Raw genomic sequence first — 14,028 nt, forward strand, 5'->3', positions numbered from 1 at the left:
AATATGCAAGTTCTTTCAAAGAAGTTTTACCAGGCTTGTGTTTGCTGTATAATCACTGCTTAAACAATCAGTAAAGACTTTATTAGATCTCCTAAAAAGTGTTTGACTTTCACCCAAAACCCTTTACGTTGAATGCACAATAGAGAGAAGCGAAACACTAATTATATACAACTATATTATCTTCAGTTTAAACTGAAGTAAAAGTGACCAGGCTGCAGCACATCATGGTGGAGAAGAACCAAGGATCCTCAGGGTCTCCATTCACAGTTTCATTTGGGTAAACTAGAAGAAAAATCAACAGAATAAAAACAAATACTTATACATGTGAAGTGGTTGGAGCAAAAATAACAGCAACCTCAGAGTCCAAAAATCAAATTCAGTATTATGGAAAATTGACTTTATAATAGTTTTGCTACAGTGATATACATTCCTTTAGCCTCATTCAGAGGGCCAACGTTGAAAAAGTTCTGTTTCCTTGTTAATCCACATTCTGTAAAAAGTCAGCTACAAACGGGCCAGTTGGATTTCCCTCCCTTATGATGTCATAACATGGAAACTCCTCCTCCTGACAATCCTGGCTCCTCCTACCCTACATAAGAATGTGAGCTCCTCCCTCTCAGGTAAAACAAACATAGCGAAGGCGGGTTGATATCACAGTTAAGATATTTACGTTCAGTATATAGATAATCCAGTATATATTGTTGATAAACTGAAGCGTGCTCACCATCAGTTTCATTTTTAGTAGCCGTTATACCGCTCCGTATTGCCTTTATGGGATGATCTGACGTGTTTGTGACCCAATGCGGTCGGACAAAACAATGGACTATCGTCTTAAATGGACTATGTCTGTGGTCAGTAGAGGTGAGAAGGAAGACTTAATGATTTACTGCTGCTGCAGCTGTGATAAACACACACAATGAAGCAGCGTGTGTGTTTAATGGCCATTCATTCATATACTGTACATGAAGGCCCTAAAAACAGCCAGTTTTTAGGAGCGCTCAGAAAGTGACTTTTCAGAAGCTAAAACTCCAGAAAATATGCGAGTTTGGGAAAATAAACCTCAAATACTATGTTGGGGTTCTTAGAACAAATGGAGATGAGTGAAAAATAGCGTAATGCTTCAAGTTTCAACCATCACAGTCTCTGTAGCTGTGTTTCCATTACAGTTTTTAGCAAATTAAAAGCTATATTTTCAATAATTTCAACAACGCATAATTGCGCTTTGAACGTGTTTCCATTGAAGGTTGTTTTGAAGCCTCGTAACTCTCGTGAAATCTCATCCCGCAGGACTTTGCTGCAGAAAGACGGACGCTCAGAACTTCCTTATAACACTCTGCATTCCTTTGTTGTTTCACGTCTAATGTGGCACTAATAATTTTAAAGTCTAATGCTAAGAAATGTCTTGGCACACTAAATTTGTGACACATATTTATATGAAATGAGTGTAAATCTTCATACCATAGAAACTAGAGAAGAGTAAACTAAATGTTACAGTGTGTGGAAGGAGCAACATAAAACCAAGCATTTTTCCAAGAAATACACAAGCTTCTTATAATAACGAGGTCTTGAAAAGGTTGTAAGAGTTTTCTGGCAAATAATCCCAAGAAAACTCCATTCATTACATTTAAATTTTGGAGAAAATCAGCCGTGATATGTTAAAGCACCTGTTTCAAAGACGACATGATCCACCAGAGGCGTGTCACTGAGCTGTAACGACGTCCTGACCTCACGAGGACCGTGACCACTGGACACCTCGATGCCCCACAGAACCGGATGTTCCCTGTAAAACACACAACATGTCACAGCTGAGGAAGATACAGATAAGAACAGACGTTTTGGAGTCATCATTTCAAGACTTTAACACTCCAATTTTACAGCACACACAAAGTTTGTCCATTCAAAAATAATGATAAATACTACGCAATCATTTTTGCGATGCTTTTTTAACAACTTTGACAAACTGAAATCCGTTTGCTGGTCATGGCTGCTCCTCTCTGAGCCTTTACAATGTCTTCTTCACTTTCATTTCCCATGTACATTACATTATACATTTCCAAACACTATTTGTTAGACACACCTGATGGTTTCTGGCTGTGGTACAGTGAGATATATATATATATATATATATATATATATATATATATCTTTTATAGCAGTAATTCTCAAACTTTTGGCTCAAATCCTCCCCTTTGTCCGACTACAACATTTTGCTTAGAAAACTATTCAAAAACATCTATAGATCATAATGATGGAATGAACGAGTGAAAACACACATTTTAAAGAATCTCATTTGGTAAATCAGTGGAAAGAAACAGTATTTATTGCAGTGGTTTCCAACCTTTTTTGAATCGTGACCTCATTCTAATATCAAGAATGTATGGTGACCCAGAAGACATTTTTTTTTCTAGAGTTTTAAAAATTTTTTTTATCATGTTTAAACTCAGATATTTTTTTTTTTTTTCACTGCATTTTAGTTTAACTAGATTTATATTTACAAATAAGTGAAAGTCTAGAAATACAGTGGTTTTTGGTTGTGTTAAAAAATAAATAATAATAATAAAAAAATTCAAAAATCTATTTTAACTTTTCAGAAATTTCAGGCAACTCTACATGGGGTTTCGACCCCAAGGTTGAAAAACACTGATTTAGTGGCTCCTGATTAGATTTATTTCTACAGTTTTTATCATTTCCAGTCATCTCACGCCTGGGGTGGGACCAAGACTGACACTTAAGTTGCCTCTAGCGGACGTAGTTCTAACTCTGCCTGGGAGGGATGCACATATTCAGACTCAGGCGGACCAGATCTTTCTGCTGACACCTCGTTTGGCCCGATCCGAGCATTTTTTGGTGATATAATAACCACTGAATAGCAATGGCGGCCATCTTGAAAAATGGCCACCATATGTAACACCTTTTTCCAAAATAGTGGCTCTTAGAGAGTATTTGTGCCAAATTTCATGCTTTTATACCAAAGTGAATTATTATTTTATTAACTAATCTGCTGCAATAGTAAACAAAAGAGGTTTACATCAACTTTGCATCCGAAACGTGTCCTTTTGGCTTTAGCTGGTGTTGGACACAGAACCTCCTCACGAACATTTAGGAGGATTTAGAAACTCTTAAGTGTTGCAGAGCTAAAGATATCTCAGAATGTGTAACGCTTCACTTCCGGGTCACGTACGTTGGCAAATCGGTAATGGAGAAAACGAATAAAGGTGTTCGTTTTCCGTCTTCTGTACAGAAGCAAAAGAGCTTGAATTTGAAAAACCGCCTCTATTTTCCATTTTTTCATTTTGGTTTTGAAAACAAATGAGTGTTTTTTTCGTTTTTCATGTTTTTGTTACAAAAACGAATGATACACAGACTGTGATAGGACTAGTGTCTCTTACTTTTGGTAGAAATGGCTGATCAGCGCAGGTTTAATTTGAAGTTTGAACTCATATTCCTCATCATACGGTGACGTTTTGTAGTGCTGCAGACACGACCTGTGACAAAAGTGATTAAAATGTGCTGATGATATTCTGTTAGATCTCTCACACACACACACACACAGAAGTGATGATGGTGCTTTACTGTGTGAGGAGAAACAGCCTGTCATAGGGCAGAGCCAGGTATGTACTGCAGTTCACCACTATCTCCAGCAGGTGGTGCAGTTTAGTGAGTCGGATCACCTGCTCCTGCAGGTCAACCTCTGTACTCAGGTAAAAACACTGTGGATAAAGGTCTGGGTTCAGCTGACAGATTAGCTCACACATATTAGTGTTTTTTTTAAAAAAGAGCTTCGATCTCACCAGATGGTTCAACGTGGTCAGGCCCTCACCTGAGCAAAGAAAAACATGATTTGACTTCCTTTAGAAGAAAACTAAAGGTGTATTATGCTTTATAAATCTGTAAAGTAGTTTCACAAGAGCACAAACATGTCATGCAGACAATGAGACATAATTATATTCATACAGAGATTCTAAGGGTGTAAGAAAAAATCGACTCGGCGATATATCTCAATAGTTCACCGCGTGGTTATTGTGTCCATCCAACAAATGTCCAGATAATTTTTTTTTTAATCATGTTTTTTTAACAAATAAAAAAAACACATGTAATTGCGCTAACATCTGCATAGCACGTAAACTCCCGGTCACTAGGTGTCAGTGAACGCACCATCAGACCTTGTTAAACTACCTCACTCCTTAAACCATTTTAGCTGGAAGCTGATTGCATTTTATTTTCATAAATATACTGGTAAATAATTAATGATTTAAAAACTTAACAGAATCATAATCTGTTGTAGAAACAAAAGTTAAACTTTTTTTTTCATAAAATGTAATTTGAGTTTGATAAACATACCAGTTGTTTTTTATATTGGTTCTTGAATTACATTTAGTTACCATTAACTTGTTCTTGCAAGTTTAAAAAAATAAAGAAATTAAATTGTACTTAATACCATTTGGTACTTGCAGTGAAATTTGTAATTATTGATGTCGCGATATATCACAATAAATATTGCATAGTTTAGTATCGGGATGTATCATGAATCGTGTCATATCGTCAGATCAGGAATGGACTGGGACCAAAATTCAGCCCTGGCATTTTATGTAGAAGCTGTTATTAAGTCAGTGATTCTCAACATGTGGCTCTTTGTCTTCATTTTAATTATTATTCCCCCAGAAAACCTTAAAAGGGGAAACTTTTTAACCCCTTTTTACCTTTTGCAAAAAAAACCAAATTCCTTTTTTCATATTTTTGCAAGTTCTTTTTGACGCTTTTGTCCAATTTTTGACCTTTCTTTAATCTTTTTGGGCCACTTTTCATTCCCAATAAATACCACTTGTTTCCTTTTTTCCCTACATTTGGCCTGTTTTTATTCTACATTTTTGCCCTTTTCTTTGTTGTTTGCCATAATTTACCCATTTTTTGCCCACTCTTGACTGCTTTTGGCCCATTTTAGTGAATTTCACTCTTTTTTTTTTGCCATGTTTTGACCACCTGTTACCATGTTTGCCTCTATTCGCTTGTCAAAAAAAAACAAAAAAAAAAAAAACGTAGCGGACTGGACCGGCCCACTTTGGGTCGACGCCCCACCAGCATTATGCCCGGTATGCCTGACGGAGCATCTGATGTTCACCTAGGAGGTAGTTGATGTAATCTTTTCTCATCTTGTCCAGGCCCATCTCCAGCAGCATGTTGACAGGAGTGACACCAGTGAGGGACACGCTGTCCATCTGCTGGTGGTATGACTGACGGATGAGTGTGCTGAGGGAGCTGCTGCTGTCTCGGTGAATCTGAGGGGTATGAAAACATTTATTATCCAGTATTTTATTTTTTAAAGCGACCAAATGATTTCCACAGGCTGCTTTGCTCCTCCACACCCAGGGTTTGATGTCACTGTGTCTCAGAGCCTCAGTCACCAGCTTCAAACACTCTCCAATGTCCTGATATGAAGTGACACCTGTGATAGAACAAGGCAGTGATTACCACGGGATCTAAACCTCTTAATTCTGTCTTTAAGGATGATCCAAACGTACTATTCCTCATCCGAACCCACAGCTGCTCCACAAAATCCAAATCGCCTCTTTCCAGGAAGGAGTTAAAAATGGGAGTATCTGTCTCAGGCTCTGGCTTTAAGGTCTAAAGAAAAGTAAACATTATTCAATCTCTAACAAGCTACACATAATTAAGACACATTTAGTCTGTAGTCCTGTTGTTTCCACTCTCAGACCTCGACTGTCTTTGGCACTGGATCCTGTTGGGTTTTCTCATTGTTCCGGAGCTCTGAAAGATACATGTAAAAATGTGAGTTCTTTAAAAATCAATGTATCACATACAATAGACATATGATTAAGATTTTAGAGTAATTAGTAAGAACGATAACTTGATGGCTAATTTAAGTGCTTATAATTCCAATTATTTTTGCTAATAATTCAAAGCAGCAAGGGACGATACATTTTTATCGGATAAAGATTTATTTTTTATTTTTTAACAATTAATCAAAAATTATTCATTAAGATGTAAAAGGTTGAAATTGCTGCTCGAAAGTTTGTTTTCATCTCCACTGTAAACACTCTTATTGACATTGTTGGAAAAGTGTTGCGCATTGCATTGTGGGTTGTGGAGTCCCAGTGGACAGATGCATTAACTGTTTTAACTTCTTCCTTACCGTAATTCTTTGTGTTTGCCTCCAAAAACTATCAAAGTGTTATTTTATTTTCTGTTTGGTTTTTGATTGTCAATGATGTGCATTGTGTTTAGATCCGTTTTTATATAAATCGTCTTGCGGTGGTTTTTACCTGTTTTTTTTACTTTTTTAAATTAACAACACAAAACAGTTGTATTTACATGTGTGCGATTAAAATATTTAACAAACATCGTATGGTCGGTTTACATTCAAATATCACGTCCCAGCAGCTCTGTCGTAAAGTAAAGTTGTGAGTAAAGGAAGTGACGTAGTCTACGCGCATGTGTTGAAAGGATCTGAAACAATCAGGCCCGTGAAAGGATTGGGCACTGACAGACGTCACTGATCCAAAAAGACGTCGCTGATCTAATCTCAGCCAATAGCAAAATTCAACTGTAATAGCAGTGTTCACCCGATAGAGGGCAGTCACTCTGACATTTTACAACTAAAAACACTACATTTAAATAGTTAGACTGAAATGTGAAGAGTGGAACCAGGATCAATAAAGCACATTACTACATACCTTATCATATACTGTATGTATTCAGCAGGAAAAAAATGGATTTAGGGTGGACTTTTAGTAGAGACGTAACGATTAATCGTAAGGCAGTTAAAAATCGATTCATAGGTACCACGGTTCACATCGATGCTCTGAAAATTGAATCGCAGTACTTTTATATATTAATCCTTCCAGAAGCGGACGTGACGGGCGGAATCTGCTACTATTTTCTTTCTGGCCGCCATTTACTGTTAAACATGCTCATAAATGATTCTTTACTCCTTTAGCACCGAAAGAATATCTGTAATATTACGTGAATATCTGTAAAAGTCACGTTTTTCTATTAGCTCTGTCTGCTAGCATAGCTTCTCTTCTTCACTGGTGGAATAACTGCATGCCAACCGACCACTGGGTTACCAGCGCCCTCTGCTGGTCTAAACAAATATCTGACGTAAATACAGTAAAATGACTGTTATTTTTTTTGTTTTTTTAAAGTCCAATTGTTAAGGCACAAAATACATTTTCAGTTGCACTTTTAAAAAGAAAAATAACTATTATGCAGTTTTGAATTGTTTATTACAGAACCAGAATTTAAATTAATAGGCTTCTTCTTCATTTGTATTATTCCTTTATTTATTTCATTCAAGATTTATTTTTAGTTAAATTGCATCATTTTGAATAGTTTATCAAGGGATTCTTTTGACAATGAAAAAAAAAAGGAAAATAGTACAGTATTTTCCCCAAAAAAATAAAGAAATATTTTTCAGTCATTTGTCAACATTCCCATTTTGTAAAATAAATCGGGAGAAAATCGTATCGTGAACCCAGTATCGTGAATCAAATCGTATCGGGAGTTGAGTGAATCGTTACATCCCTAACTTTTAGTATAAATTAATATCTTTGTTTGGGAATGTTCAGATATAAATGCATTTGACTGTTGTTGCACATTGAGGGGCGGATTCACTCAGATCTGAAATAAAGGGTGGTAAACCAGGTGCGTCCCTAAATCTTTTGGTGATGCAGTTTCCGCTTCTTAGCGCGTGGAGTGACGTTTGCACACGTTTTAATAACCTAAACCTTTAGTGAATCCACCCCAGAGTGTCATAAAGCTAATCATCATAGCTTCAAGTATAATGACTGATACCTTCTAAATAGGACTTGATCAAACTAACTGCTGACATGCTCTCCGGGGACTCCATCCATTCTGTTTCACCAGTTCTTAAACCCTCTGCAAGAGTCTGAACAGAATAAAGAATCATCCACATAAATAATCTGCACATTTTAACACAGATTCTTTAAATTTCATTTGATTTTATTGGACAAACCTGCAGAAACTCTAGCTCCTTGTACATCTCAAACATTGGACTTCTCATGTCTCCACTGGCAATTTTGATGTTCTAAAGGAAAAGATTGGAAGTGGAAATCACAGGATTGTGCAGAGTTACAGAAGCTTACTTTAACTTCAGATATACAATCATGCCATACAAGACACAGTAACGACAATAACTATTTCTCTATATCTACCCTTTGCCCGTACATCACATCATCAATTTAACATATCATATAGAGCACACCCAACTACTTCATGCCCTCTCTCACTTTACTCTATGTCTATGATTACAGTCTAAGTGTAATATGTATGTTTGTATTCACATGTGTATGTACTGTATGTGTATATATTAGGGCTGGGCAATATATGGTGATTCAAGATATATTGAGTTTTCTATTTTGGCGATATAGAAAATGACAATATCGCCTATATCGAGATATATCTATATATTTATTTTAATTTGTTTTGATTTATACAATCACATCGTACAATACAGTAAAATAGTGTGCTTTACAATTTTTCCATATTTCTGATATTTTATAGCTTATTATGTATTAAAATATGCTCACTCACACGTGCTGTCCTTTGGATGCGAAAAAGGCACAAGTGGGACATATTGTGCAGCTGTTTGTTAATAAATGTGTCTGTGTGGCATTTTGCATCAGCACATTTAACCCAGAATTGTCTTTCTGGTGAAACTTTATTGAGTTCAAAATATCAAAGTTTATATTGTACATCACCATTTTGAGAAAAAATGTTGAGATATGAGTTTTGATCCATATCGCCCAGCTCTAGTATAAACGTTTTACGTTTGTATTTCTTCTTTGATCCTCAAATAATATTTTGTTTAATATTTTCATTTGTCTTTTGATATAATTTTTTGTGTACTTTGTTTATATATTAGTTTTCCTCATATATCTAAGTTTAATTGTGCATTTTGTCTCATAATTTTACAAGTGGCTGTTTGTTAGCCTTTGTTTTAACTTGTTTGTGTTTATTGAGGGGGCGGAGCTCGTTCCCTTCTTGCACCTTAAATGTTGTTTTTTTAATGTGTGCTAAATAAAAAACTGTAAAATGAAAATGCATTGGTGTTGTTTCTGGAAAAAAAAGGCTGCCTGCAGGTGTATATACTGTAGAGTCACAATGACAGCATGCGTATGATGAACGGGGAGGAGTGAAGGAAGAGTTGCTGCTTACAAGTGTGGCTGTGGAGGACAAAGGTGGGATCTCCAGGATGCTCTCCACGTGACTCCATTTAAAATCCACCGTCACGCTGCTGTGGGACTCAATGGTGGTGTTCTCTACTACGGTGGAGCCAAACAAGTTGAATCTGGCACAGCCTTTAATCCCCACCTGGACACCACAGCAGATAATATATCATAAAACTGCTCAAACACTCGTTTATTCACGTCTTCTGACAGTAAACGAGCGTTGACTCACAGAGGATGAATGGTGTCGTTTCTTATGTTCCTGTTTCAGATCTTCAATGGTCATTAGGGATTCTTTGTCTGCAGTAGAACCTATCGACAAGAATTTTACAGTTGCATTTACGTTTTCAATTAGAATTCAATAACGATTACAGTGACCAGCATTTTTTTCCAATTACAATCAATGTACAAATATTTTTTTATCCTTAGAAAGTCAATTCCAAATACGTTCTCCATTACGAAAGTTCAATTACAATTACTGAGCTTGAAATAAATGAAGAGTATTTGTCGTTTTGCTAATCTGTTTAACCATCGTGAGTAAAATGTTGCACCAAAAGGACTTGATATTGGGTAGATATAAATTTAAATAATTATGGCAACACAATACTATTGAATAGATTTAAATAACAATATGCTAGAAATTTGTTGAATATGAGTATTGAAATTTTACTAAGCTTTAATAAATTTCACCTAAAAAATTGGTAAATTTTATTTATTTCATTTTTTTTTATATTTAGTAAATGTAAATTAAGTTTACATACAAAATAATTTGTATTTATTAAACATTTTTAGGTTAATTGAACTTTGTGGTTTGTAATCTATAAATACTACACATTTTAGCAGTTGTTTTTATTAACATGTACTTATTTTTCTTATTTACATTTAGTTAATCTATTTAATACCTTCTAATCAAATCTTAGCTCATTAAAATCTATTCAAATAAATTACGTGTCACTTTGTCACCATATTTTTTTTAAGTAACTATGGAGTCAGACATTTTAGTGTAATAAAACTTAACCTTCCTAGCTTCCTGTTAGCATCTCTAATGATAACGGGTCCTAAATCAGCTGTAAAATACACAAAAAACAATTATCTATCATCTAATTTCTTTCCTATCTATTGATTACTTTGTTAGGTTTTCTAATCAAGGGAAAATATAGGTTTTAATATTTTTGGTGTGGGCATCTGAGCCTTTTATATATATATATATACTGTATATTTTTTTTATTGATTTTTTTTGTTATTTTTCATGCCTTACTGGAGCTCATTATATGTTTAGGGTCTTATAATAGCCTTAAATAAAAAATGTTTTTAAAAAATCCCAATTTTTCCATTTTTATGCCTTGGCACTGAGTTTTTCTAGAATTTCCAAACCAATTACAATTATAATCAATTATGATTAAGACAGCAAAAAATGTTTTATTACAATTACACCATAATTGTAATTAATTATCAATTACACTATTACAATTATAATTGACCCCAACACTGACACAACAATATGACACAAGATGGAAGGAATAACAACTACTGTACTGTGTTGTTTCATAAAAGTATAACAATACCTTTGCAGGTAATGGAGTATAATTTCATTCCAGTGATTTTATTGGTCACACGGACGGTTTCAGCACCGAGCCAAGTCGTTCCTGCAGGATCAGACATATCACAGCGCACCCACAGAGGATGAAGAGCAGGACTGCTCTCCACTGCGGACATAGAGGGGTTCTGAGACAACGTGTACCAAGACACAAGTTTCCTACACACAAAGAGAAAAAAGTGAATCAATCACCAATGATTGTGTATTCAGCATGAGAAAATGAATGCATCTCATTAATCACCTGGCTTTCATAATTGTGAGTGGCTGAGGTTCCACACTTGTGTGAAGCACATTAGCATCATCATCACCACCACCACCATCTTCCTCATCTGCACCGTTTGATGTCTCCAATTTCTGTTGGAAATCTGCTTCAATTTTTCTAACCTTGTAAAAAAAAAAAATCAGAGAAAAATCAGGGAGTACAGAACATACCAGGGTTGGGTTCAATGTTAATTGTAATTGCGTAATTGATTATTAATTACAATTATGACGTTGCTGTTATAATGTTAATTTAAATGTATTTGAGTTCAGATATTTACTTTGCAATTGTAAGTGGCATGGAAATCCTATTAAAAAAAATATTAATAATTTAATTAAATACAAACCTGTGGAACATTGTTACAGTTCTATAGCTTACACATAGACATAGAACTACAGTATGTAGTAGTTGTAATAGTTAATTATTAAAATATGTTTCATATCAAGTTTTCCCACATTTTACCATTTAAAAAAAGGTTAAATCGAGTGGGATACGGAAAAAGGCTCAAATGTCCAAACCAAAAATATTAAAAACCTTTATTGTCACTGATTAGGAAGCCTAACAATGTAACCAATAGATAGGAAATAATATATTAATATATTAGATGATATATTTATTTTTAGTGTATTTTACAGTTGATTTAGGACCTGTTATCATAAGAAATGCTAACAGAAAGCTAACACAAGAGGAAGGTTAACTTTTATGAGGTTATTTAATATTTACTGTATTTCAAGTTCATTGAATTTTAGTAATTGAGAATGTAATTGAAATTGACTTCCTGAGGATAAAAAAAAATTATTGTATTTGGAAAAAAAATGCTGTTAACTGTAATTGTAATTGAATTCTAAATGAACATGAGTAATTGAAAACGTAATTGTAAAATGTAATTGACAACAGCCCTGGACACAGGAGTGACTTTACTCACTGCTTGTTCACAGACAAAGATGTTCTGGTTTCCACTGTAAAGATTCACTGCAGAAATTCTGTCTGAACTCATCTTTACAACTTGGATGTCTTCCTGTAATCAGTGAGAAAAGCATGATTAAAATAGGCCTGGGCAATATATCGAGTTTTCTATTTTGCCAAAATAGATAATTACGATACCGCCTGTATTTATATATTTTAATTTTATAGTATTAAAACACTGGTTTTAGGAGTCGCTGCTTTCGTTACTTCTCAGAACATGAAAAGCTCAGTTATATGGATTTCTGAGTGCGTCCTAACACAGACTTTCATCTAAACAAACCACACTACAGAACTCACTCACACGTGCTGTCCCTTAGAGCAGTGGTTCCCAATCTTTTTTGTCCCATGTACCCACTTTGCATTTTTGTCAAATCATGTCATAAGTACCCTCTCCATAATTTGATATATGGAACAGCGGGCTCTGATAAACCCCTAACTGTGTCTCATTGGTTCACAACATTGGTTCCCTACGGCTTAATCTACAAATTCAAAACAATGAGTGGAATTTAAAGTGCAATGTATTCAAAAAAGTAAAAATAAAAAATACCAATGCAACTTTTATGTGATTATTACTTAGTAACTAAATACGGTCTCCTATGGAAAATGTAGCTAATTATTGTCTCCAATGGTTAGAAGTGTGATAAAAGAGCATCTATAGATACAATAATCCCATTTCAATAAATAAACAAGAAAATGTAGTATTTTATTGAGCAATAGTACTGTTACTTTGTGGTAAATTTGTCCAAATGATAGCCTAAAAATGACATTTCCTGATTGTTTTTAAATTAATTGTTAAATCATTCCAGGTACCCCCTGCAATGTGCTCCTGTACCCCTAAGAGTACAAATACCCCTGTTTGAGAACCACTACTTTACAGGGAAAAAGGCAAAAGTGGCAACCGTTTGTTAATAAATGGGCCTTTGTGGCATTTTTCAACAGCAAATTTAACCCAGAATTGTCTTTCTGGTCAGACTTTATTGAGTTAATGTCGAGATTTATATTGTATATTGCCATTTTTAGAAAAAAAAAATACTGAGATAAGAATATTGGTCTATATCGCCCAGCCCTAATATAAGATGTTCTTTTAAATAATGTGATATTATGCTGCAGCAATCCTGGCACAGTGTGGATTGATACACACATGAAGAGTAATCCTATATAGATAAAATAATAATCATACATCAATTCAATATATGGTAAATAAACAGGACATACTCAAGATAATCAGAACAAATCATAGTTGTTTTTTTAAACCATTTGAAAACACAATTAATATAATTTATTTCATTTCTTTAAACTTTAGATTATCATTTTTGTTTTTAATGTTAGCTATGATTCACCGAAATGAGAATTTTACACATAGATAATTAGGTTTTTGTTTTGAAGTGGACTTGAATTCTACCAGAGGAAAACACATCACCTCATATGTACACGATTCCCTGTTTTTATCCTCGTGAAGACCTCTGCAACAAACACAACATACAAACAATGATTGTTACAGAGATTTACAACATGGCTGATGATCACTTTATTCCACGGTTTCCTTTATATTTATATACAGAAAAAAAAGGTGCAACGTACTGTCACAACTCACCGAAGAGTGTTGTAGAAGTCCTTCGCTTTAGAAACAACCTTCGAGCACATGGTGAATTGAGGAATAACTTCCGTGTGACACAGAAACTGGTTTTATTCTCAATAAAAATGTGAAGCTTCTTTTTTTATATGTGAAGCTAGGAGTGAACGAGGAGTTTTGACACTGGCGCGCTAACTCTAGCTATGACGTCACAGTTTTTCTTTAGTTTCGATTGGCTGCTGTTGCCCACACCGCCCCCTACTGGTAAATTTATCAAATTGATCTTTTGATTTATAGACTGTCCCCATTTTGTTCCAAAATTTCAAGTGTTTTATACTTACTTGACGGAAAAAATAACATAATCTTGAAAAAAAAAAAAATCTAAAATGTACTAAATTTTGAAATCGGATCTAAATATTCTATATTT

The 14,028-nt window shown here is 34.7% G+C and overlaps 1 protein-coding gene across 1 annotated transcript; it reads right to left on the reverse strand.

Moving 5' to 3' along the window:
- Nucleotides 1–128: 128 nt before the first annotated feature.
- On the reverse strand, nucleotides 129–13,813 carry zwilch (zwilch kinetochore protein). Its single transcript, XM_028450463.1, has 18 exons — nucleotides 13,623–13,813; nucleotides 13,449–13,491; nucleotides 11,988–12,080; nucleotides 11,045–11,187; nucleotides 10,772–10,962; nucleotides 9,439–9,518; nucleotides 9,196–9,351; nucleotides 7,994–8,065; nucleotides 7,813–7,906; nucleotides 5,714–5,766; nucleotides 5,520–5,622; nucleotides 5,364–5,443; nucleotides 5,120–5,276; nucleotides 3,792–3,820; nucleotides 3,574–3,710; nucleotides 3,390–3,485; nucleotides 1,665–1,780; nucleotides 129–282 (listed from the first exon to the last, which is right to left on the reverse strand). Exons 1-18 carry the CDS (start codon nucleotides 13,670–13,672, stop codon nucleotides 188–190), a joined length of 1,788 nt encoding a protein of 595 aa, XP_028306264.1. The 5' UTR covers nucleotides 13,673–13,813; the 3' UTR covers nucleotides 129–187.
- Between the last annotated feature and the right edge of the window lie 215 nt (nucleotides 13,814–14,028).

The sequence above is a fragment of the Gouania willdenowi genome, chromosome 6 (genome assembly GCF_900634775.1).
Source record: "Gouania willdenowi chromosome 6, fGouWil2.1, whole genome shotgun sequence".
NCBI lineage: Eukaryota > Metazoa > Chordata > Actinopteri > Blenniiformes > Gobiesocidae > Gouania > Gouania willdenowi.